Source organism: Triturus cristatus, chromosome 7 (assembly GCF_964204655.1).
Source record: "Triturus cristatus chromosome 7, aTriCri1.1, whole genome shotgun sequence".
Classification (NCBI taxonomy): domain Eukaryota; kingdom Metazoa; phylum Chordata; class Amphibia; order Caudata; family Salamandridae; genus Triturus; species Triturus cristatus.
In genome coordinates, this window is record NC_140590.1 from 81,467,226 (window position 1) to 81,494,622 (window position 27,397).

The 27,397-nt window shown below is 43.0% G+C and overlaps 1 protein-coding gene across 1 annotated transcript in view; it reads right to left on the reverse strand.

The window, feature by feature from the left end:
• Positions 1-27,397, reverse strand: part of LOC146808873 (phospholipase A2 inhibitor and Ly6/PLAUR domain-containing protein-like) — a 93,796-nt gene that overhangs the window by 17,387 nt on the left and 49,012 nt on the right. The window contains exon 4 of the mRNA XM_085614795.1: positions 19,635-19,778. Within this exon, the coding sequence (XP_085470921.1) occupies positions 19,635-19,778 (144 nt within the window). The remainder of the gene's footprint in view (positions 1-19,634; positions 19,779-27,397) is intronic.

A 27,397-nucleotide genomic window follows, 5' to 3' on the forward strand; every position in this document is an offset into this window, starting at 1 on the left:
ATGTTAAAGTTAATGTCAATAGAGGTGATAGGTGTGATTGTAGATATGGTAGACATGGTGGACATAGGGCTAATCCAACTACTTCAGAGACACACCCCTCTGTGGTTAAGCCCCATAGGGGTTCAAAAAGCTCGGAAAAGTGATTATACCATGCCTCTGGTTGGATATTATTAGCTAAATGGTCCTTGAGATTCTTACTTCTGTTAGCTACCATGGACCAACATTTCTTACAATCCCTAGAGGTTCCAGCTTCATATAACTCATCCCAGATACTATTTTCCCAGCTCGCACAAGCTTTAACCTGTGCCCATTTGTACAGGTTCCTTATTTGTGTTGGGCCCCTGCCCTTAAGAGCCAGGCACGGCTGTCATTTGGCTAATTTACAGTCTTATTATACTCTCCAGTGGAGGCTTCCCCCCTTTTTATTTTATTGTTTTCTGTTGGCTCTGTGTTAAGCAGTCCACCAGGATTTTGAAAAGCTTTGCATGAATTACCTCAGCTTCCATAGGTGGAAGCTGCAAAGTGTCAGTTTTTTCTAGACTCTCTGTAGCCTCCTGCAATGTCCGACATATGACCACTACTGATTCGGGCCTAGATACCAAATCAGCCCATTTAAGCCTACATTTATCATTTGATGGCTTTAGGTTTATTGACCGGGATATTGTAGTATGTTCCATTCTGTGCAATCAAGTTTCCTGACTATTCAGAGGTGACAGTGTTAAATGGCCCTTAGGGTCATTCTGTACATTGCTAAGTTAGCATGAGCTCTGCTGCCATGATGCTGCTTTTGCGCATGTTACTACATGACTCAATTTTGCAAGACTCTGTTTGTGTCTTTCACATGAGAACTGTCTGCTTTCTGTGTTCTCTGCTGCTCCTGGAATTTAGTCTGAACACGATGTGCATGTTGAAAAACATGCCCCTTGTTATTCTGTTCTGGTCCGTCCCTATTACCTAGACAAAACATGCTACACACAGCTGCACTGCTGGAGAGCTCGTACTTTGATATAACACAGTTGCATGTTGTTCACACACACTTGGAGATAAACCTTTCCTTAGAGAAGAGCTATGCTGTTCCTATGATGTAAAGCTTTCATTTAGGCTCTAAAGAATGGGGTCTGCTGACAAAGCCCAGAGGTCTTCCTTTATAAAATAAACTTCAACTTACCAAGGGGAGGGTGGTTAGGCCTTATAGTCCTTTTTCCATTGTCTCTATAGAATGGCATCCCCCTTCATATTCTATGGTATTGTAACAATGCTAACTGGGTTAGGTTTATGCATTTTACTGCTGGTAGTGGCCTGTATACTGCATTATAGAGCACAATAGTTAAAATAAACATTTTGAGCTATACAGTGACTCTGACCATCCTTATTGTGGACAAGTACGAGTGAGTGAGCGAAAGGGTATGTCTTGCTACCACGATTCCTGTGAGAGTCAGGAGTTTTGTGTTCTGGGTTGTCTAATCATTTGTAGCTTTGTGATTATGTAGGAGAACAAATGAGACACTATAGCTAGTCGGTTTTGGGATTTTGGGCACTAAGGTGGTAGGAAGGTGCAACCTCTATACACTGAGGTCCTGTTTTCCTGTGTATAGTTCTGTGCATGTGCAGAATCCCAGCAACAGCAGGATTGTGGTCACGATTAGATCTAGCAATTACCATACTATCATCAACAAATTTCCACAATGGGAGAGATAATAAAATGTAATCTATCTTGCTAGTGTGGTTAATTCAATTGTATGTATGTAAGGCATGTCGATCAGATTTTGTCCTCCCATTACAAGCCCTCAATCCACTGGCTAGCGTTAATGAGAGCATCTGTTATGCTACATCTGTTCATCTTTTCACAGGTGGAATCTCGAGGAAGGGGACCCCCCATTCCTCATCTTCCACCTCAGTTAGGGAGTGGCCATAGTTGATCAAATACAGTATTAAAATCAGCAGCGATTATTACTAAATCATGCAGTTTGCACTGTTCCCTATGGGCACTCAGTTGTTTGAAAACTAGTGTTTCCCTACCCCCTCTGATCCCCCTATTATTAACCTTATACACATATATCTAATCTTTATCCTGCCCAATGCTTTTAATCACTTGTATATCTATGCATGCTATCTATAAAGAACACGAGTTATGTTTAGAGAGGTGGGTATCCATATCAAGAGGCCACCATAGGGATGTCCCCTTCCATTAGAGGTTGCAGGTACAAATAAATCTAAAAAGTGAGCTCTATATACAGGTTCCAGAGCCTAAGTCTCCTGAAACAAGCAAATATCAAACTGGTCAATAAACTGACCCCAGTCAGCGTCACCAAGCTTGGAGCATAGATCAGCCATGTTCCACGACAAGATTGTTATATTGGCCAGCTTCTGAATTTGAATAGGTGTTATGGACGCCTCTGTTTTCCTCAGAGAAGATGCTATAAGAAGTTTGGGATTTCTAGAGGTGTTTATATACTGTACAAGATCTACGCCCTTACAAGATTCCATATTTATTCCTATTCTAGAAATACTCCTCTCTTCCAGTCAGTCCACCCTTGAGAGCCGTGAATCGTTATCCCTGTCTCTGTTTTCTGAGACAGATACTGGAGGGACTCGTTCAGGTGGTCTATGTATAAATTGCATTTGGGCGCCCACAAGGCCTTCAACCATTTTGGGGTCCATAAGCCAGATTTCAATATAGTGAAAGTGCTCCTCTTTCAATAAGGAGTAATTGAATCTCTTGATGGATAGAATGTCTTCCAGTATTAGTGAATAGCAATTCCATATTGCTCCTGTATAGTGGATGCATTTGTTAGAAAATGAATCCTCATCCTCCCTCAGTGCCTTAGCCAATTTTGGGAGGTTTGTCAAATACACACAATTCAATCTCTTACTATGGACTTCTTGGGAGTTCCGAGACTTAAGAATCACACCCTCCTGCACTGGATAATGGGGGAAAAATACCCCACTTAGAGGTCCTACCATCGCAAGGCATGTTTGTATTTACATTTATGCTTCGCAATTTAGGAAGTAGCATTTTGTCAGGGGGGGCATAAACTGGGAAGGGGGTCATACAAGGTGAATTTTTTGAGGTGGACATGTATCATATCTTGCATTCTGTAAGATGGATAGATTAGTGATGATTGTCTCATCCCTTTTTAGGTCGAGCCTACAGTGCTTGCGCTGCAGGATGATCTCTTGTATTTACTTTGTGGAGTCTGACTTCTCCCACCACTTTGGATTGGATTTTGTCTGTGTCATTTAAAAATCGTAGCCTCCAAATGGCTTAAGGGTGGTGCATGTTCCAACTTTGTTTTAAAGTTAACTCCCATGGAGTATTGCCTCAGGAGCGAGCAGCTGTATGCATGCTGCTTGCTTGACTATATCTTCTTGTTTTCGTTATTTCCAAAATAATCGAGTACGGCCATTGATAATTGTAATTAAAAGCTTGTAAGACTCTATTAAAATGAATTTACCTGCTTATTTTCCCCTACCAGGTTTTGTGTGTTTTTTGTTGTTGTTGTACTAAACAAGGAATGTACAAGCCCCAAGGAAAAGTTCTTTGTGCAACAGTCTCCCAGGAGATTCCCCTTCGGTGTAGTGCCCACACCACACAAATGGTCTAAACAACTGACATAATGACATAAATTATTGGATCTTCCTCCTGACCGTTGAGACCTAGCTAGCTGACCGATGCCACGTGGAGCTACCTGTTTAGATAAAGAGGAGATGGGTTGTGGACTTATCACCACTCCTCTCACCATCTTTGTCCCAGTGGCCAGTTGGAGAACGTAGCTGAAGGCTCTCCCCAGTAACACCAGGACTGATTTCTCTCCTCCCCTTTCTCCCGACCCCCTACCCCTCTCGAGTCTTGACTTTGGATCACCTCCTGTTCCTCTCTCTATTCTGGTGGAACCCGAAACGCATACATGGCTGATTCCCGGTGGAGCTGCACCGACAGCTATAGGGGAGACTGGCTCCGGCACACTGCCATGGCCGTCACCTACCCAGCCGGACTTCTGACATTTGTCTCGTTTCTTCCCCAACCCTGCTTTTGCTCTTTTATTGTTTTCCTGCTGTTTGTCTGATGCCCGGTGGAGCTACCTGATAGCTAAAGAGGTGATGGAGTGTGGACTTCCCCCTCGTTCGTCACCTACCCAGCCGGACTTTGGGCAGACCCCACCGTCTCTCCATTCTATCTAACTCCTCCCCCATTACCCCACCCCCTTACCCTTCTAAACTCCATTTATTTAGTCTTCTACACTCTTGAAATGTTTTTGTAGTAACTGATGTAACGTTTAATTGAAGTAATTTTATAATATCTATGGAACCTTATGTAAAACGCTCTGAGACCTCCGGGTCTAGCCAGCGCTATATAAAACTTTTAAAATAAAATAAATAAAGGTATTGGGCATGGACGTGGGCCACGGAGCGTCTCTCGATCACTCAGTATTTGAACACGTGTGTGCAGTACACTAAATAGTTCATTTACAATTGTTGGCATTCAATCAAATATAGAAATTCGGAAAGCACGTAATAAAGCAAATCTTCATGTTCGTATCCGTATTTTGTGACACTCTAGTTTCAGGCACAGTGGGCTTAAATGGGGCGATAGTTTGAAGTCTCCGCAGGAAGTTGAAAGTTAATGTAATTGTTTTAATAGTTCTGTGTAGCTAATAGTTTATGCGGTATTTTGACGGTCAATGGCCAATTTGACATGTTTCTCTTTTTGATTTCCCCCTCTGCTGTTAGGCGCTTTGTGTTAAGTTGGTCTGGCCTTGCTCCTTGGTCAACACAAGTTTGCCATCATGACCATCCATGGAAAAGTACTGATAAGATACGTGACAAGTGTGGCTTCTACGCTTGTCAGATCAGTGTAGCTAAGGCAGTCTCTAATGTCTGGTTCTCTAAAGAAGAGCCCGTTAAGACAATAAAAAACAGCACCCTACAGATATCGGACGCTCGGTGTAGAACGAGGTGTGTATGTCCATGGTTCTTGCACATTCATGTCAGGAGTAATCCGAGGATTGGGATTGTGGCATGTAGAGTAGTCTCAATGTAACCGAGGTTCCAAACATAGGGCAGTGTAAAACTCACCTAGGGGCAAATTATCAAGAAACGGCGTCAAAATTATCGCCACTTTAGTGGCAAAAAACTGCCGCTAAAGCGGCGATAATGGGCTTGATAATATGCGCTTGAGAATTCCCATAGAAGCCCATGTTCTGGTGTCGACATGGGCTTCTATTGGAATTCTCTGCGGCATGTTACCAAGCCCATTATCGCTGCTTTAGCAGCAGTTTTCTGCCGCTAAAGCGGCGATAATTTTAACGCCGTGCTTGATAACTATCCCCCTAATTTGCTTTTGCATGATTACGTGAAAATCTTCAAGGCACGTAAAAATGTAAAATTGGCACTTCAACTTTATTTTAACTTGAAATACATCTCCATACATAGTGCTAAAAACCAAATGCTGCAAACAAAAACTCAATTTCTATTTATTCCTGTTCAAAAGCTAAAATCTTGCTGCAGACGCAAGTGTAATTGCGCCACATGGTGGAATGCCATCATTTAGTGCTAAGTGAATTTGTGAAAGATTAGAGCGTTATTTTGAGAATCTCACCAGCGCCTAGTTTCTATCCTAACTAGATAGTGTAAGTTGTTGTTATAACTAGCGGGTGACAATCTATGTCTTGGGGTAAAAGTAGTATGTAAAAACAATCAAGGGTTATTTCCTGACATCACTTGTTTACAATTTCAAAGATGAAAGTTAGCTAGTGAGGGCTCTATGTAGGGTGAGAGGTGGGCATCTGTCATGGCTGGTATAGCCCAAATCAGCTAAGAAAGGTAACCTGGGGACGTTTTCCGAACTTCTCAGTGATTGTTCATTTTCCGCAATCTATTTTAATTTGTGCAAATTTTTTCCAGGCGGAGTTTGACGATATACTGACAAGGTCCCACTGAAAGCTGGTCGTCATAGACTTCACTGCGTCTTGCTGTAACCCATGTAGAAGGATCGCACTTGTGTTTCATGTAAGTAAAGCCCCTCTTTAATACAATTTCTGTGGTGACCCGGTTATCAAGGCATCCCCTGCCTTGGTAAAGGACTTCAAATAGGCCTGGCTTTGTATCCTGCTGCATCTGAGGGAGCTGTAACCTCCCTAAGGCATCGCCAGTCCCCTAGAAACTGGACCATCAGCCCTACAATCCACCCATAGGCGCCGCAATGGCTAACGAAGGGGGCGGGGCGCCCACATCAACACGCTCGAAGAGCAACGTGGGGCAGGCCTGTCTGCAGGCAGGTGAGGCCACCCCTTCCTTGGTTCATCTAAAAGGCAGTATTATTATTTTTAGATCGAGCCTGGGCAGTGCATGCACTGCTCTGCAGCATGCTGTATTTGAGTATGGAATAAAAGCCCCGCCCACTTTCTTCCCATCTTTGTCATTGGCTTGTGTAATTGTCCTTCATAAATGCTGGCTTCTGATTTGTAATTGGCTGGTTAGTCCCTCCTTAGTACCGCCTTATCTTCAATGATAATATCCCATGATGACTGACCCTTTTTTTTGATAAACAAGTTTTTATTAGTTTTAAACACACCACAAACAAAACATTGAGCCTGTCAAGCCACCTGAGTAGTCTTACGGTATGAGGCCGCCCCAATGACTGGCCCTTTTACTTTGGTTGTTGCACGGTACATCTTTTTAGGTTGAGCCTGCAGCACTTGCTCTGCAGGATGAACTGTTGTATATACTTTGTGGAGTCTGATTCCTCCCACCACTTTGGATTGGCTTTTGTCTGAGTCATTTAAAAATCGTAGCCTCCTAATGGCTAAAGGTTGCTGCATGTCCCACCTTTTTTAAAAGTTAACTCCCATGGAGTATAGCCTAGGGAGTGAGTAGCTGCGCACATGCTGCCTCCGTGCCTATATATTATTTTTTTTTAAAATATACTTTATTTAATTTCTTTACCATTTGCATCACAACAATGTGTACAGCTTGCACCGTCTTTTACATCCAATCATGGTTACATATGTCGGCTGCAGTTCTCCACTACAACCCAGGTACATATAATATCTTAAAGCAGCTATTTAACAGTCTGTGAATGAACTACAAGAGATTGATCATTTGCGACAATCATAGTTCCACTGTATTATTTCTAACTGTCCCCAACTCCCTTCTCCCCACCCTCCCCGGTCTCACGCGTACTTCTCTTTCCTGCCATGCATGCATAAGAATCAGTTTAGGCTTGTTACCTGGTCGCTTACATGTATCTTAATACATCCTATGTATGTTTCGTCGGCAGGGCATGGATATCCTTCTGTGCACTAGGTAATGACACTCATAGCGGGACTTAAACTTCGGTTATGGACTTTGTGGCTTCTAGCAGAGCATCCCACTCCAATGCTATTGGTACTTTTCTTAACCCTTTGAGCCCTTCCCTACGTAGTGTTGCACTCTCTGCAGTGCCCCAGCGCATTAGTTCCGTGTGCCATGTCAATACATCGGGGGTTTCCGTGACTTCCATCTCATTGTAATGTTTCGTATAGCTAGTATAAGTGCTAGATCCATAAAGCGGTATTGCACTTTATATTTGGACGTTTGTTTATGTAGCCCTAAAATGCACTCCTCCACCATGTCCTGCACTTCACGGTTTGCCGCTTCTCCTATTCTATGCCTTATGGTGTCCCAGTATACCGGTAATCTTGGACAGGCCCATAACATATGAATTAGGTCTGCGCTTTCTAACAAACATTTCGGACAGTGATGCTGTGTTTGAGGGAACATTCTGTCTAGTCTGTGTGGAGTAAGGTAGGCCCTGTGTAGTACCATAGTCTGTATAAATTTGAATTTCGTGTTCCTTGATGTCTTCCTTGGGTGTTCTAATACCCTTATCCATTCCTTATCTGTGAAGTTCCTGCCTATATCCCCCTCCCATACAGCTTTCAGCGTGTCCAAAGGGGCTGCAGTATGTGTGCTGATGCCAATATATAGCCATCTGATAAGGTGCCAACCCCTTCCCATATAATGTACCATTTTAACCAGGTCATTAGTGGGGGGCTCCTGCCTGCACGGGGCCCAATGTGTTTTAACATAGTGTGTCAGTGCAGCGTGCACAAGATACAACTGTGCCAGGGCCCCAGTTTCGTTAACAAATGTGTCATGATCAAGTAGTATCCCACCCCCGAACAAATCCGATGTCGTGGTAATTCCCGCATTTGGCCATGGCATCAATTTGCGCTTCGTAAGTCTGCCACTCACCAGGGGGATCCCCACTAAAGAGATGTTACCCGCGTATGCCTTGGTCGGTTGTGTATACTGCAGCGCCGCCTTCCAACATTGAAGCGCCGTGGCTAGTAGCGGGGGGGGGGGTCTCTCGGGGGTCTACCACCTGGCAGCAGCAGTGTATGTAGTTTACCATTATCTATGTCTGCCTCTGTGAACCCTATTTCCTGCAAGTTGCGGCCCGCCGTCCAGTAAGATAGCCACTGCAATTGACAGACATAATAGTATGCTCGTAAGTCTGGGATTCCCAGTCCACCCATACGTGTACCTACTTGCAGCTTTTTAAGGCTGATACTACCCCAGACTAGGTCAATGAGCATCGTGTTCAATAATTTGATTGTGGTGTGCGGTACCATTAATGGTAAATTAGTAAAGTAATATAAAAGTCTCGGCAGGACCACCATTTTTGCAAGGGCCGCCCTTCCCATCACAGACAGTGGCAGTGCCATCCAGAACACAACGCTGGAATGCAGGGTGCGGATTGCTTTGTGTAAGTTACCATCTATCATATTTGCATGTGTCCTGTAAATTTATATACCTAGGTATTTAAAGGTGTCCGGGGCCATCTCTATGTGTGTGTCTCCAAAGTCAATGTGTGCAGTCCCTGAATGCTCTGTAAAAAAGAAAGCATGTGATTTCCTTATGTTAATGGCTAATCCTGACACCGTGGCGAATCGACGGAACGTGTCGTGTATTGCAGCTAGAGGCATGTTGAGGTCGTGCAGATATAAAAGAATGTCGTCTGCGTATGCCGAAAAAAAGTGGTGTGTGTGTCCCAGTAATATGCCCCGCGTCGGGAACTCTTTCCGCAGAGTTATAGCCAGTGGTTCCAAAGCCAGTATAAATATAAGAGGTGACAGGGGCAGCGCTGCCTAGTCCCTTTATGTATTGTGTATTCTTTTGAGATGTGGTTACCCGTGCGGGCTCTAGCTACAGGGGCCTTATATAGTAGACGTAGCCACGCGATATATCCCTCCGCTATCCCAAATTTCCCCAGGGCTTGAAACATGTATTCCCAATTTATGGAGTCAAAAGTTTGTCTTAGGTCAAGCGAGAGACAGCCCGCGTGTGGGTATTGGCTTGGGGCTTCCGACATCAGATGGTGCAATTTCCTGATATTCAAGGACGTGCTGCGTGATGGTAAAAACCCGGTTTGATCAATATGTATGAGCTTAGACAGGGAGGGCAATAACTGTTAGCCAGCACTTTACTTAGGATCTTGTATTCCGTGTTTAGTAGGGACAACGGCCGGTAGTTGGCCATATCAGTAGAGTCTCTGCCCGTCTTCGGGAGTGATATAACTAACGCTTGCGCTGTTGTGGGCGGTAGGGTTCCCTCCTTCCACACAGTTTTGTATAACATTTCCAGGTGAGGGACTAGTAAATCCGCGTATGTACTATAAAATTCTATTGGGAGCCCGTCCATGCCAGGGGTTTTATTTCGTGGGAGGCTCCTTATAGCAGTTCGTATCTCAGATTGTGTAATGGGCCCGGTAAGGCCTTTCTGCGCCTCCGCTGTAAGCCTTGGGTATGTAAAATTAGAAAGGAAGTCTGTTGTTTGGGACTCCATATCGTGCTCTGTGGCACTGTATAATGTGGCATAATAATGGCAGAAAGCTGCATTAATATCTGCTTGGGTATGTACCTTATCTCCTTCCAATGTCATAATCTCATGTATAACCACTGTAGGGGGAGCATCCCAGATCAACTTGGCAAGCAAAGCGCCAGACCTGTCCGCTTCCGCGTGGGCTCTCTTCGTGTATGCTTGATAGTCAATGACCCGCAGCGTCTCTAGTGGTTCTGCATGTTTTTTTCTGGCTTCCTGCAACGGGCCCTTACAGTCAGCGCGTGTGACTGCTTCCTGCTCTAGCTTTCCCATTTCATCTTCTATCTCCTTTAATTTCTTATGTATTTCCTGCCTGACACCCACTGTCGTACTGATTGCTTTCCCCCTTATCACTGTTTTAAAAGCATCCCATTCTATCAGTCTGCTTGTTGCCGTATTGCTGTTTGTTGCAAAGTAATGGTCAATGGTCCCGGAAAGGTCACTGCGGAACACTGGGTCTTCCAGCATCTGTGGCCATAGCTGCCATGTGGGGACTGGCGTGGGTACCCTCCCCCAGGCCACAATGACCTCTAGTGGGTTATGGTCTGAGAAAGTTTTGGGAAATTGGCGTGGAGCGTCTGCAGTGCTATTCTGGTGGAGCAGTATATCCTGTCTATTCTTGTGTGTAGGTCAGGCACTGCGGAGTAATAGGAATATTCTCGGTGTGTGGGGTGTCTCATCCTCCATACATTGCACAGTTCCCAGCCCTTTGCCCATCTATCCAGCGCCTCAGCTTACCTAAACACACCTGCTCCATGCAGCGGCGGGTGTGACCTATCTAGTGACCTATCTAGTGCCACATCCATCACTGCATTGCAGTCCCCTCCCAATATCCATGGCTGTGATTCCCATCCTGCCAGCGCCCCGCTCACCACATCCCAGTACTTATCTTGTTCCAAATTCGGAGCGTACACCGTGCCAAGCACCACAGATTGACCTTCTAGTGCGCCTTTCACAAATATGTATCTGCCGAGCTTATCCACCCTCTGTTCCGTAGCTTGAAATGGTACTCCATGCCTCACCCAAATTGTGGTTCCCCTGGCATAGCTGGAGTAGGAGGTGAAGATTTGTCCTCTCCATTTTTTGCGCAGCTTCACCGCTTCGCTTTCCATCATATAGGATTCTTGCAGATATACTATTTGTGCTTTGCGGCATTGTAGCTGCGCATGTATCCTATGCCTCTTCTGCATTGTTCCAATGCCCCGTATATTCCACGTTATTATGGTGTAATTACCCTGCAATGTCATTTCTATACCTTTGTGTCTGTGGGAGGATTAACGCGACTCGCAGGTGCAATAGCCCACCCAACTTTTTCCGTACCGTGAGAACGTCCCGCCCCCCCCTAGCAACCCAATACTTGGTCTGGTCGCCTAACTCTACCGGACCATACAACTTAACTGAAACAAGAAAAAAAACTCAGTGGTCATGCATAGTGGCTTTGCCATATGGGGGACATCGCTAGCGCTCCACATGTGGCGTACTCCCGTACTGCAATACTGTTAAGCTTACTACGGAACCTGGGCCAACTTAATAAAGGATGATGTGAGTAGACCCGCCAATATCGTGGACATGTTACAGAAAACCATTCTACAGTTACAGAAGATATACTTGCGGGTACAATCAGCCATATAAGTCTTTGATGACTTGCGGGGTCGCAGATGGGAACAGTGCAACGCTGCTTTCAGAGTCTGATTCATGCGTGGCTTCTTCTTCTGAGGAGGGCCGAGCCGACACCTCCAGGGTGTCCGTGAGGGCGGCCGCGGCTACTAGTGCCTTCGCTTTGGTCTGTTCCATCTGCTGTTTCGTGATATACTGCCTCGCAGGAGTCCTGTTCACTCTTCGCCGTCTTTTCTCAGGTGAGGTCGCCGTGTTGTTCCTGCTTTTCGCCGAGATCTGTCAGCCGGTCGGTGCAGCGTTCGTTAGTTCCATCACTTCCAACCAGTAGTCCACATCTCCTGGGCTTTCAAAAAAATAGGATTTTTGTTCATGTAGGATTTTTAACCGTGCTGGGAAAAGCAGGGCATATTTCAGACCCAGGTCTCTAAGCTTCTTCTTGACTGCCAGGAAGGAGGAACGCTGTCTCTGAACCATCATTGTGTAGTCTGGGTATAGTGAGATTTTCGTGTTTTCAAAATTTATCGGAGATGATTCACGGGCTTACTGCAGTAAAAGGTCCCTGTCTCGAAAGTTCAACAATTTCACTATTAACGGTCTAGGTGGAGCTCCCGGTTTTGGGCGACCCATAGGTATCCTGTGTGCACGCTCTATACAATATTGCGTGGAGAGCCCTTCGTTGGTGACATGATCTCGGAACCACTGTTCCATATATGTTGACGCGTCATTCCCTTCACTTTTTTCTGGTAGGCCAATGACTCGTATGTTGTTCCTCCGGGCTCTTCCTTCGGCATCCTCCACTCGATCCAACAGGGTGGCTACTTGTTCTTGCAGCTGCGCAACCTTAGTTTCAGTCTGTGCTTGTCTCGGGGCGACATCCTCCAGCGTCGCAGTATTTACCTTCACCTTGTCTGCCAGTTTAGTATGGTCTGCCCGGAGCAAGCCAAGGCCAGTAGACAGTGTCCCTATTTGTAGCTCTCTCGCCTTTCTGGAGTCTCGTACTTCTTGTAGAATGAGATACAGTTTATCCACAGGGGCAGACATCGCAGACGACACCGCGCACTCAGGTCCGGCCTTGTTACCGGTAGGTTCCGCCGTACCCGGGACATAGTCCTGTCCTCCCTGGTCATTTTGCCTTACTCCCTTACGCCCCATCCTGCAGACCGATTCAGCAACAGGTAGCTTAAATGCCCACGTTCCCGCGTTTTCGCGTGCTTCTCCTGCGTCACTCGCACTCTCCATAGCGTCCTTCTCAGCGTTTCCACTACAGCATCGCTGCTTCTATATAGGTCCGGCACCGGTTCACTTCGTTCAGGCTGGCTGCTTACACTTGTCCCCTACGCCCGCATATATCCTGCATGCAATGCTGTCGCCCCCTCAGCCGGGCGGGGCCCCGATGTGTTCGTTCTTAGCCACGTGGCAGTAGTAGGCGCCGTAATCCTTGCGTTAGTCCACACAAAGTACCAATTCAGCGGCCTCGCGTTACATCGACCATGGTTGTTGAGAATTAAGCTGTCGCCCAAAACATTCGGGGGGCCTCTCGTCATACAGCCTCCTTCCGATCTGTTGCACGTCAACCTCTTGCAATCTCGTCGCGTCGACGTAGTTGGGTCCGTGGTGTCGTCTCGTTTCAGCCGGGAATCTTCACCGGGTGATATTAGCTGCCCTCTTCACCGCCACGGGCCATGTACATTCTATTCCACCCTTTGTGGTCTCACAGGCTCTCTCCCTTCTCTGCAAGAGCCTCGGGCACTGCAATTTTCAAAGCATTGCCCAGTACTTTCTTGCTGCACCAATTCACTCCCAGAACACCACCTCCGGGCCGGCATCTCCCGCATTCACCCGGTAGAGCTCAGTGTCCCGTCTGGTCGTGACCTAACAAGGCTCGTCGCTTTGTTTCTCGCTGCGCCGCGAGGCAGCAGGCCGCCCGCATCCCCGAGCTTGCGTAGCTTCTGGCCCCGCTTGCCTGGCTCCGGCTCTTGCCCAGTTCCATGATCGCGGTGTCTACCGCCTCCGCTCTCCTCGGATTCGTCCCACAGCAAAGCCGCTCGGGGCTGCGCAGTCTCGCGCCAGTTGCAGCGAAGCGCAGCAGCTCTTCCAGTTGCAGGCTGGTGTCCCGACTCAGCCCTCTGCTCCGCGCTGCCCTTTGCTCCGCCCGGCCTCCGGGGATGTATCCACCGCCGATCCCGGCTCTTCCGGTATGCCGGCTGCACCGAGTCCTCCCACTCACCACCGCAGCCTTTTCCGCTCTTAGGAGGCTGCCCTGCAGCGGTTAGCGGGTGCGATTCAGGATGTTATGCGCCCAGGTCCGGAGCTCGCCTAAAAGACGACCGCCATGCTTGGCTGCCAGCCACGCCCCCCGTGCCGATATCTTCTTGTTTTCATTATTTCCACATTGCCTTCTGTGCACCGATCTTAGACATGTTAGTTATTTGTATTTCTCCCTCAGGCCAACTGCTATGCTCGGTTCGCTGTTCTTGCCACTGGCCCCGCCCTCTAACCCTTCCTGGGCAAGTTTTTGAAAGGGTATACATTTTGACGGCTATCTTCTTCGGCCTTCCTGAGCTTGCCCTCGCCTAGGTGCCGCCTCCATCTTCTCATGCACGTGCGAGAAGAAATGCAAACTCTTCCTGCCATTGGCTGATCTCACGGCACGTCACCATGAGTTCAAAAACCTCAGAAGGAGCCAGCGGTGGCTTGTATTGAAGCCTTTTTGGAAACTGGGGGAGCGAGGTTTGCAAGAGTACATAGTAGAGGAAGTGGTAGTCTGTTGTGGAGAGTCAGCGTCGTCTATTCTTTTTACCACCCTTGATGTAAGAGCAACAAAGCGGCCAATTCTGTTATTTAAAACCTTGTATGGTGCAACTCATCTGTCCTTCGTTACCATGGGTGCGGGGAATACCAGGCGCCCTATTAGACACCACACATTCATTTGTTCAGTGACCTGGTGCTTTTGGGGAAATACATTGAGATCCCTCCTCTCACTGACGGGCAACAGGGGAATCCATTCTGTCGCCAAGTCATAGTTGCCAAAGTGACCACATGTTATTTGGAGACGCCTTTAGCCAGCATTGTCTATGTTTACTCTGATAACTCAAACTAAGAATGGGACTGACTGAAATCCCTTCTCCAGGTTGCAGGGTCTCGCCAAACGGGGCATTTTTGATAAGTAAGGGTTAGTTGGGCGCGGCCCCAGAATTCTTCGCTTGGGGTGGGGCATAAAGTTGCATGGAGGAGGACGAAAAATGTATGAATGTGCAAAGAAAATGTGTCCAATTTCGAGTATGCATAAAAAGAGAATGCTCCATCTCTTTCATAACGTCTGTACTTGCTCTATAGGTTATTTATTTGAATATCGTTTCTGCGAGGTTGACACCACAATTATTTTTAAGCCCTGAAGAGCCACAGAGTAGGCCATAAGCATTTAATTTTACCCTGCTGGTATAAACAGCAGCAGTACTGGGAACACATTTTACTCATTCAAGCAGAAAGGCAAATTCTGAGGAATGAAAATTATGACAAAATTATCATAAAATTAAAATGATTATAACATTATTGCAAAAATTATGAGACAGGGAATTTATGCAACACATTGCAGTGTTTTGTGTCAATGTTAAACACTGACGCAAAATGCAAAGCTTGCATGAGAAAGAAAATTAATAATTTCTGTGTGTGTGTGTGTACAAATGTATATATATATATATATATATATATATATATATATATATATGTTTTTATATATATATCTATATATATCTATATATATATATATATATATATCTTTCACACAAATGACCCAGATTCCTGAAATCCGTGTCCCGTAGGCAGGTGGCGAGTCAATACCGAGCAGGTCTACCGGCAGTCAATATGCACACAGAAACTTCTAATAGAAGGACTCGCACTCGGAAGGATAAACTCGAATTTTAATTAACACTCGTAACGCCGGTGTGATCAAGTCAGTTTCAAGTCAGTTTCACTGACGAAACGCGTTACGAGTGTTAATTAAACTTCGAGTTTATCCTTCCGAGTGCGAGTCCTTCTATTAGAAGTTTCTGTGTGCATATATATATATATATATATATATATATATATATATATCTATATCTATATATATATATATATCCCAAGATGTTGGGGAATACAAAATTACAAAATATTGATGGGTGTCATTTTAGAAGTAATCTTAGTCGCTGGTATTTGCTCAGGGCACATCATAGTCAACCTCATTTTTGCTTACCATGTCATCTCAGACAGGACCTTGGTCTCCTCCAGTAGGAACAATCTTACCTGCTCTACTGGGCCAACATCCCTCTGAACCAGAACACAAGCAACTTCATATCAGTTTTGGTCTATGAGGGAATTGTCAGTATTGTTTAGCTTGGCTGAAGTGGCATAGTGAGCACAGGGCACATGTCTGGCCATACCCGTCACACTTTGGATGTCACCCTGATGAATGCTAAAAAAAAGATGGATTGGAATGCAACTCAGGGCAAGCATTCCTCCCATCATCATTTGTGTGTTTGATAAAACGGGTGGCCAGGGGTATGCCCAGGGGTATGCCCAGATGTAGTCGCTTGCTTGCTGCGCCACAGGATTTAAGCTATAGCTCCCAGACAAGGACTAAAAAGGCCGAAACTGGTATGGGTTTCTTGTGATCAATTCTAGAGGGGTCTCATCTGACAGTTCATTATGGACAGTTCTGAACTGAGGAGAATGTTCGGTACTGATTTGCATAAGGTGGGCCTCTCACTGGAGTCGCACAGCGGGGGAATACACTGAATTTTAGAATGTTATCCATAGCAAATGGCAGAGATTTAGGCAACTGGCAAGCATTTTCCCATCACCTTTTGTGTGTTTGTCCTCAAAATATTGCCAACTTGACCTATCTGTTCAGGGTTCACATCCAAGTATAAATATAGGACTTAATTTATCCACTTTTAGCTGCTAAACATGCCCTTGTAAGACATGGCTATTTGTTGTGGTCTGTTTACCATTTCCTAGTTTAATGAATACCTGGTACAAGGGCCACTCATTTATCACAGGCAGGTAGTTATTCTTCCTGGATAAAAATGCATCAATAAAATTAGGCAAAGGGGTTGACTGGTGGTGCTTTATGGTTTAATCCCAGACTATACAGTTAACCGAAATTGCTTTTATACCTTAAAACCTAGGAAACCGTTATTATGAGAGATTTAAACTTGTGGATAGACAGTGTAGTGATAAAACAAACCCCAGACCTGACCGATACCATGAACACTTTGGGCTTTACGCAAGTGTAATAGTCCCAACCACACTGCGAGTCATACACTGCACCTTGTCGGTACTTAGTAAGAGCACTTTTATCATTTGGGAACAATTTGATATGTTGAAGTAGCCTCAAATGAAACAGGACACATTTGACCAGGTCCTTTATGTGATATGAAATCACCGAAAGACTGGTCTTGTTGGTCAGGAAGCACCTTCTCTTCAGGCTCTCACCTATATTGGCAGCTCACATGATATTTTCATTGTTGATGTGGTTTGAGGCTCTAGTCTGTAAGATCAGTGAGACCCAAGAGATTTGTCTGGGCTCTTGATCTGTAGTGATAGCTCTAGATCCAGAGACTGTAAGGTCTTGCTGACTTCAGTGATAGCTCTACTAAGATGGGTGAGATCACTGAAACATAGTAGGCCTGATTTACCAAGGTGTTGAATCACCCTTGAGCCCCAAAAGTGGGCGCAAGGACAATGCAAAACCAAAGTGAGATTTATCTAGCCATGCAAATCTGCATTGCCTGGCACTGCATGGCTTGATAAATCTAGAGTAATGCAAGGGAGAACAAATTGCTGCCATGCATTCCTCCGCATTGGGGAGGTGTTCCATGGGTGGAGAGTGGGTGTTCCCACGCATCCACCCATGGATTTTGGAGCATTCACAGTTTTACCATTAGTGGTAGACCAGGGAATGTGTCAGAATGCTATACCTCGTCAAGTAAGGTAAAACGACGAGAAATAGTTTATTTCTCCTATTTTTTTACTCTTTCTACATGTCCTGCATTCTGCAGAATAGGTAGAAAGGAAAATGTCTCTCAGGATTGTTTTTGTGGAGAAAGGTGTCTCTTCCTGCACGAAAGCAATCCTGTCTACAACACGGGTTCCCATGCATCATGACGCAAGGGTGCCTGCATAGCTGCTAAGCAGCCAAAAGTGCTTCAGCATTATGAAAGTGCACCAAATAATGATAAATATGGAGCATTCCTGCTCTTTTCCCTAAACGTTCACACAGCAGAGCCAGGCTCATTGCTGTGCTGCAGTGCATTGGGTGAAAGTTTGATTAATCTGGCTCTTAATTTCCAATTTTTTAGGAAAAATTAAATCACTGAGAATCTCTTTTGGGGCAACATGGCGAAATGAAAGACCATAAAATATAGAAGTGAAGAAAATGCTGAATACATTTTGAAAAAAGATAAGAGGCCATGTCATGTTGTACACCCAAATCAGGACCTTAGCTATCAATAGTGCAGCATGGCCCAGGAGAGTGAGGTGGCCCACTCCACTCTCCCTTGGGGCTGTTATTGACACCAAACCAGGCAATGGTGGGGAGCACTTTCCTTCATTGCATTAGGGCTCATGGCATCTTTGCTACGCCACTGACCACAATTGTTCTAACTGCACATTTTTTTTTAAATTTGTGTTCAGAAAAACCTCTCCCATTTTTCCAGATTTATCTAAGGGAAACTACTTGAGCCTTTTTTGTAATTCAGACAGACAAGCAGGTGGGGGCAGCTGGGGGAATCTGCCTGCTTGCAATTTAGCTCATTGCAAGCCTGCTTTGCCACTTGAGTAATCGAACAACTGTTACAGCAGATAAGTCGCCTTGTCCCATCAACCTATCATCTCTTGCCATAATTGCAAGCTTGTACTTGTGAGCACCCATGCTTGTGAGCGACTGGTGCAGAACAGTCAGAAGCTCAATCAACCCTTGACTATGTGTGAGCCTCTAGAACCATGAGATTTAGGGCTCCTCCCATTTGAATGTAGGCCTCTGGTATTTATAATGGATGTATGATGATACAACGCGTACCATCACAACGCGGTATGTTATATCGCGGTCTTGACAACGCAAGTCATTACATTGACTTGCGTTGGAGGGCGCTGGATTTAGGAATAGTGTGAATTACTATTCCAACTCCAGTCTACGTACAGTAGGGAAGGTGTTGGAATAGTAATTCACACTATTCCTTAGTCTAGAGCGCCCGCCAGTGCAAGTCGGTGTAACGACTTGCGTTGTCAAAACCACGATGTAACCATACCGCGTTGTAATGGTTGCGTGGTAAAGGATGTTTCCCATTTATAATAATACATATAATGGTAAATCTTGTATAATATGATCGCCGGGTCTAGTAGCTTAGTGGACTAATGCATCCACCGTAGAGGCCTGTGTTTGACCTCATGGACACAGATTCAAATCACAGCGAGTCCACTCAGCCTTTCATCCTTCTGAGGTTGTTAAAATGAGTAACATTGAGTTGCCTAACAATAGACATCTGTTATTCAGCGCCAAGATACCCATCACAGTTAACGTGCACTTTACAAATACACATGTTATGTTATAAAATAGAAACTTAGCCGAAAGAAGGGGGTTCACTGTCCAGGGTGAAAGGCGAGGAAAGAGTTAACATGTGAAAGGAGTGTTGTCTGCTATGAGTACTCTTATTACATTATGATGCTGTGGAGTATGGAATGGTGTTTTGTTTTGAAGCAAATATTGAAATCTTGCTCTCATTGTTTAAACAGGTTTGACCTCCTGATGAAGGGATGAACCAACATCCCAAAATACATTAAGCTCGAGGCGGTTCATGAGTCTGTGGAAAATGAGAGTTCAATGATGTCGTTTGAAAGTTGGACTAAAGATGGAATAGTCTTATCCATTTATGGGATCTCTTCTTTATTTGGAACCAGTATGCAAACATACAAATAGTAGTTCGATTTCTTTGGGGGTTTAGGGATTGGAATTGTACTCGAAATAGGAGAATAATTACTTGTGACAAGTTTGCAGCTAACACGAAATAATCTAGTTTGGGCTAAAGTGAGAGAGACATCAGCCAATAAACAAACTGCTAAATGAAATATCTGTATCTCGTCTAAAGTAATTCATGACGCTGCATCTGACTCACTTGTAGTCGTTGTTACAGAGAACCGGATGCACTTTGTCTCATCCCCGGTGCACATTATGGTGTCCTTGGAGTAACAGGAAGTGGAACTTATATCAAGGCATGAGTGGCAGGTCACATTGGTTTTAGAAGTTTTCGGGGTGGGCACTGAAACAAAACAAAAAAAATAATTCATTAGTGTATTATATTTTCTGGCAACGTTTGAAGGATTTGTGCTATCAAGGAAAGGGTCCAGTGCATAACTTGAGCTGGTGTTTGCTGGTTCTCTTCATGGGCACTAAATCCTCAACATCCGCACTTACTTATGTACACCACATGGTGGCAGTGTTTGGCTATTTCTGAGGTGAGCAAATCAGCAACATTGAGAATTCAACATACATAAAAAATAATAATGCCAGCATATTCAGGCCTTTCTTACAGCTTTAGCTGGCCTGGAATAGTCGAAATTGTTAGGAGTTTGGTGTTTAGTAGTTATATTGCTACTGGTATTTGGCAGCGTTGGTATGGGCATTGGGTGGTGCAAGCAGCAGGGCCCTACTGAGTAACACTTACCCTGTTTTTCAGGAAATTAAGCACTAAACAGGTCAAATACACATGAATGTAGTAGTAGTATAAGCTTTATTCGATATAAAAATATCATAAAAGCTGTACAATTCCAAGCAAACACATTATTTACACAGATAAAAATATTTAAAAGGGTATTAAATCGTCAACAAACAGAGCTTATACATACATTTTCCAATACAAGTGTTAATTCATAGTTTGGTTTTTATATTAAAAAGACCTAGAGAAGTCTAAAATCTAAAATATGTAAACTAGAACCCTGCATATGAAAAAGATTCCATCCTTAAACCTTAACTAAGTGGATACTGGTCACAGTCAGTGTCTACACAGGTTGGGCAGGGAGGCTTCCTAGCCAGTATATTACTTCTGATAAGCCAGGCAGATCCCAAAAATTTGGCCACCCCACATATCAGGGTAAGGGAAGAGGTATCTGTACAGAGGATGCAGAGAGCGTTACGATGACACATTGGGCCCAGTAGTTTGCAGACCCGTTTTAGCCACCTCTTTCTAGGGAGCCTATACGCCGGGCAGGCAAACAAAAGATGAGCCGTCGACTCATTGTGATAAGCACATCCCGGGCAGGGTGAAGGTGTTGTGATTGGCCCTTTCCAGCGTGCAACAAAGCTGTTAGTCGGAAGAGTCCCGAATCTCCCTTGAGTATCAGTATAGAAACTTTCTAGTACTAAAAAAAGGAAAATGATCTGCTTTACTTTTAATGCATGTGTAACTGAAGATGCAACAGTGCAAAATGTCGAGTAACTATAATGTACTCAGGAAAGGCCCTGGGTTTGGCATAACCACTCCCACAGTCTGTGTTAGCTGCTGCAACAGATTTTTCTTTGAAGCATTTTTTCTGCATTTATCTCCGTTTACTGCACTTTGCCTTTATTTACTCCTTTCATTTTTATAATAGGAAAATGGGGAATAAAAATGCGCAAAATCCTCATAATAAGAGGAAACAACAGATTTCTCCTCCTCCATTAAAATCTAAAGTAGTGAAAACTATTGAGCCTTCCTTGGCATTAATTCTTGAAGAGCTTCAAGTACTTCATGCCAACACTGATACCATAACTTCAGAGATTAAAAGCCTGCACAAAGATATGGCTAGTATGTCAATGAAAGTTTCAGATAATTCAATTAAAATACAATACAGCAAGGTTAAAATTGATGCTTTCACACCACTTGTGGCAAAAATTTCTCCTATGTCTGCTCTTCTTCTGGACATGGAAAAATCGTAATAGGCAATACAATTTGCGTATTTTTAATTTATGAGAGGATGGTGAAGGTTCTAATTGCAGACTATACTTGGAGAATTTGAAACCTGGTCTTTTAAACATTAAGGTGCCGATTCTGATCCTGTAAAAACCGGGTACGACTCGTCCCCATTAAATAACCCGTACAAACTAGCAAGTACGTTTCGTACGGAAATCCTGTTTCCGTACGAATCGTAGAAAAGACCGTACGGCTAAAAAACACGTACAAATCTGATCCGGGACAGCGCGAACGCGACGTCCGTACGGATTCAGGCAGTGTAGTACGGACCGGCAAGTACGATTCGTACCCACAGCAGTCCGTACGGCTCATTTTTTACATGAGCCAAAAACTGCCGGAAAAGCCAAGTACGCAGCGATGCAAGACGATAAGGGGGTCCGCGCCATCCCCCCCACCTCTGTCCGCGCCGTCCCCCCACCAATGTACGTGCCGTCCCCCCACCAATGTACGCGCTGTCCCCCACCTCTGTCCACGCCGTACACCCCCACCTATGTCCGCGCCGTACCCCCACCAATGTATGCGCCGTACACCCCCGAATGTACGCGCTGTACACTCCCCGTATGTACGTGCCGTACCCCAAGCATACCCCAACAATCGCATATGTACGGGCCGTACATGCACGAGGGTTGGGATACGCTTGGGGTACGGCGCGTACATACGGGGGGTGTACGGCGCGTACATTCGGGGAGTGTATGGTGCGTACATAGGTGGGGGGACGGCACGTACCCGGGCACAAGCCTACCTGGCATACGAGTCGTACGGGACGTTCTCCATACACTTCAGTAGTCGGAACGCCGGTACGGATCGGACTTGCTCGCTCGGACTTCAGTTTTACGAATCGTAGGTAAAACTGTCCGGGTATGTCTCGGAGACATTTTCCCGATACGACTCGTATGTCTTTTTTACGTACGAATCATACTTCGCAGTTTGTACGGGACTTGTACGATTCGTACGTAAAAAAATACGGATACGAGTCGTACGGGAATTTTTTTTAACGGATCGGAATCGGCCCCTAAATGTTCGGAGAAATTTGAAATCGATAAAGTGCTTAGGATTCCATCTCATCGCAATCCTCATCACACTAAGCCAAGACAAATGATTTTTAAGGTTCTACGTCATCATCATTTGGTCTTGATAAGGAAAGCAGCACGGGAAAATTCCATCCTTAATGGTTAATGGTAATAAAATTTATATTTACCAAGATTTCGCTAAAGAGAGTGTTAGGATTCCTAAAGAATTCACTTACATTCATCCTCAATTGAGAAGTCTTGAATTAAAATGTGGCCTTTTTAGATCCTTCAACAATGCGAATTTGGAAAGACAATTTTTCAAAGTCCTTCTAACATCCGGAGGATTTAAAATTATTCCTGGAACAACATTCACAGCATTCTATGGATACGCATGATTCTGCTACTTGAATATTGCTTTAACATGTATTTCTGACTAATTTTATTGTTCTCTCCAAACTGGGGTCCAACGGGTCGGTCATGCTTGTAAAGCATGTGTGCGTTTCAAATCTTTTAATAATGTTTATTTGAGGTCATCTTTTTTATGTTTGCTTATCTTTTCTCTTTTCTCTCCTTTTCCTTATACACTGTACCAGAACTACTATTTTCCATATTTTTCTTCAACTTTTTCTTCTCTTCCTGAATCTAATTTCTTTTTACTCTCCATTTTATTATGGCTAATGTTCATAATGTTAAAATAATCTCTTTAAATGTCAAGGGTTTGGGACATCCTGTAAAAAGTACAAAGATTTTAGAATATTTAGGAAGTTGTAAAGTAGATATTTGTTTCATACGGGAAATGCATATTGAAGATAAAATATTAGATTATATGAAAAACAGTGGGTTGATACTATTATCTCTTCTCCTGCACAGGGTAGGAAACATGGTGTTGCTATTCTTTTTGCTAAAAGACTACATTGTCAAATTTTAAGTAAATCATTGGATTTAGAAGGTAGACATGTCATAGCTAAAAGTAAAATTTGTGATTCTGTTATGTTTTTACTTAATGTCTATGGTCCAACTGCTGATTTGCTATTTTCTGAGGTACCAGACAGGATTGTCCCTTCTCCCCGTACCTATTTCTTCTTGTTATTGAACCTTTGCTTGTTTCCATTAGGAAATGTAATGATATTACTGGTATTAATACTTAGGAGTTTACTGTTAAAACATCAGCATATGCAGGTGATGTACTTTTATTTATTAGCAATCCTATCTCCTCACTCACTCCTTTATATGAGATTATTTCATTTTATTCCAAGCTTTCTGGTTATAAGTTAGATACTAATAAAACAGAATTTTTTCCTATAAATATTCATTGTAACCCAGATATGTTACCCATGAAGGATATCATTTGGCAAAGAGAAAAATTTAAATATATAGGCATTTTATTTTCATCTTCTATGAAAACTACAATATCATTAAATTGTTATTCTATTTTAAGTTCCATTAACCTCTTTGGTGCTCAGGACGGCCCCTGACCATCTGACGTCACGGTGGGCGTGTGCTAAGGACATCCAGGGTCCCTCCGAATCCCGCCCACTTATTAATTCTCCCGCGCAGCTCCAAAGGGGTTAAGGATAAAATATCTAAATGGTCTTCACTTCATCTTTCATGGTGGGGAAAAATGGACTCCATAAAAATGACTATAGCCCCAATTTATTTTTATTCCCTAGCCATGATTGCTACCCAGTCTCCTATGAAGTTTTATAAAGATGTAGATCTACTCCTTTCTAAATTTCTTTGCAGCAATGAAATACCTCGTATTAGTTATACAAAACCTAAAATTGCCTAAATGTAATGGAGGTTTTGGTGTACCATATATAATATTTGTTATCATAAAGCTTTTATATTAAGCAAAGTTCTCTTTTTTTAATCATTCTCATTTGATTAATCCCCCTACATGGCTATCTATAGAAAAGAGTTTAATAGATCTGTTTCCTTTACCTTCTTTGTTAACTATGTCCAATGAATCAATATTTTTTAATAAATCTGTTATTTTAAAATCCACTAAGTTAATATGACATGATTTCGATTTAATTTTTCAATCATCCATGTCCATTACTGAAGATATGTCGTTATGGTATAATCCACGCATAAAACTTACTAAAAATGTTAGATTTTGGCATTCATGGATTAAAGCTGGTATTTTTTTGCCTCAAGTAAATCTATTATAACAATGCTTTTATCTCTTTTGATATTCTATGGAAAAAAAATGATTTACCTTCCGCTGATTTCCTCAAATATTAATTTTGATGCAATTCTATTTCAGATTCATTTCCTCATTTGATACCTTCTAGTGCTAAATCAGATTTATAAATTTATATTCAAACTCTCTCTACTTTGTCTCATGATGTTTCAATATTGTATAAAAAGATGATTACTTTTAAAGGTAACAACATTAATGTGCTTTCGTCATTTTAGAATAATGAGCTTTCACCTCCATTATCTCGCGAAACATGAAAAACTGTTTGGCGTAATAATATTTCAGGATGGTTACCTGTTTCGTTTTATCAAACAAACTCATATATTTTATATAATTGTCTATGTTCTCCAGTGAGATTGTTTCAAGCTAAACTCCTTCCGACTTCAAAGTGTTGGCACTGTAATTTACATACTGGTTCATTAAAACATATGCATTTTGAATGTGATTCCATATTAAAATTTTGGACCGAAGTTTGGGATGTTATGAAAAAAAAAGTTAATATTCATTAATGATTTATCATTTAATTTGCTAATTTGTAAATCTGTCGTTCTTTATCAAAAATTAATTGACTTAGAAGGTAAACTTTTTAATTTCCTGTTATCAGCAGCTTTAAAATACATTATCTCATGTTGGAAAGACGTTTCATTATTATCTGTTCATTTTTGGTGGTCATGGGTAATTTTTACTAGAAGAGGAGCCCATTTATCCTTGAATGGTGTTAATCATAATTGTAATTCTTATCATTTATTTTGGAAACATATTGATAATTATTTGTCTTCTTAAAATGTATTTTTCTATAAGTTAATTATTTATCGATATTATTGCATGGTTTCTATTTGATAGTAGTTCTATTTTAATGATTATTAATAACATATGTATAATTGTTTCTTCTCCCTCCTTTTTCACTTTTCTCTAGCACTATATTATATTATGATGTACCTGTTAAAATTTAATTGATGTTGATAATCTCCATATATTCTCATTGGATACTTTCATTGTACTAGTTTTTGTATTGTCTGTTTGTTAATTTAAAATTTAACAAACTATTCTGAACAAGAAGACACAGCCACACCGAAAAAAAAAAAGCTGAAAACTAACATTTAGGGCAAAACTTTCCTAGTCTGTCATTCTTCTAGGACCAAATGGGTTCTATGGGCCCGATTCACAGAACTAACTTAAGACAAAATCCTAAACTTACTACCATTTTGGTATTCACGGAAGGCACTTACTCATTTTGGTACTCACAGAAGGCACTTACTCATTTAGGTATTCACAGAAGTTAGGAGTCCTAACTTTAGGACTCCTAAATGCCTTCTGTGAATACCGAAAGTCTTAAAGTTAGGATTTTTCTCAGTTTGGGAGTAGTAAAGTTAGGACTCCTAACTTTAGGACACCTAAACTGAGAAAAATCCTAACTTTAAGACTTTCGGTATTCACAGAAGGCATTTAGGAGTCCTAAAGTTAGGAGTCCTAACTTTACTACTCCTAAACTGAGAAGCATCCTAACTTTAAGACTTTCGGTATTCACAGAAGGCATTTAGGAATCCTAAAGCTACGAGTCCTAACTTTACTACTCCTAAACTGAGAAAAATCCTAACTTTAAGACTTTCGGTATTCACAGAAGGCGTTTAGGAGTCCTAAAGTTAGGACTCCTAACTTCTGTGAATACCGAAATGAGTAAGTGCCTTCTGTGAATACCAAAATGGTAGTACGTTTAGGATTTTGTCTTAAGTTAGTTTTGTGAATCGGGCCCAAAGTATCTAAATTGAACTGCCATTTAGAGTGCTTTAAAGAGAGACAGGTCCAGCAAGGAGCACCAAAAAACTACTGGGATGAACACCACTCCCATCCATCAATTGTGCGTGGAGAATGAGGCTGAGCGCAAAGTCACACCTATGGCTAAGTCGCCACCTGAGCTTTCTTCAGAAGGCTGTGCCACGGGCACAAATGAGCATCTTGTCCCATTAGCAATAAAATAAAGTAAGGGTCATATGTACAAAAATCTAGAACTGCGATTTCCTAATTGCAATGTTTACTGAATTGCATTTAGGAAACAGCAATTCCTGTTGTAATAAAACTTACATCTTTTAAATAGTGATTCCTGGTGGGTTGCAAATCGAATTACCTCATGATTAATTATGAGGTAGGTCGCAGTTCACTACCCATTAGGAATGATAGCCATCACAGCGATGGTGGCCTACTGGGGTCAGCAGAACATCATGTCTGTGATTGCTTTTAAATAAAGCATTTGTTTTAAATGCAGCCTGTTTTGTTAAATGAAAATGGGATGTGTTTAAAAAAAGAAAAGAAAACATTTTGCTTTCGTTAGGTCTCGCATAGGCAGCGCTTGCGCTGTCTCTTCGAGATATGCTGTATTCAGTATATGGGTGAATGGCAACACCCATCTTTCTTATTGGCTCCTTTCACTGTCCTTTAGAAACGGCTGCTTTCCATTGGTTTATATAGTCACTAGTCCCGCCTTTTTCTATTTTGTAACCTCCCATGCCTACTGGCCCTCTTACATGTACTGTTACGCTTTCATCCTATTTACCGTACCTTGAGGGCACTCTTTTTTTGGTTGACTTTTCACCTTTTGAGCTCACACACACAGCATTTGCATTTCTGGGTGTCCTGCTAATCAGACTTGGTCAGAGGGTGTTTCTAATCTAACGTGGTTCCAGGGCTTTTTCCGTGCATCCCTGCACTTCACCCCCCCGCTT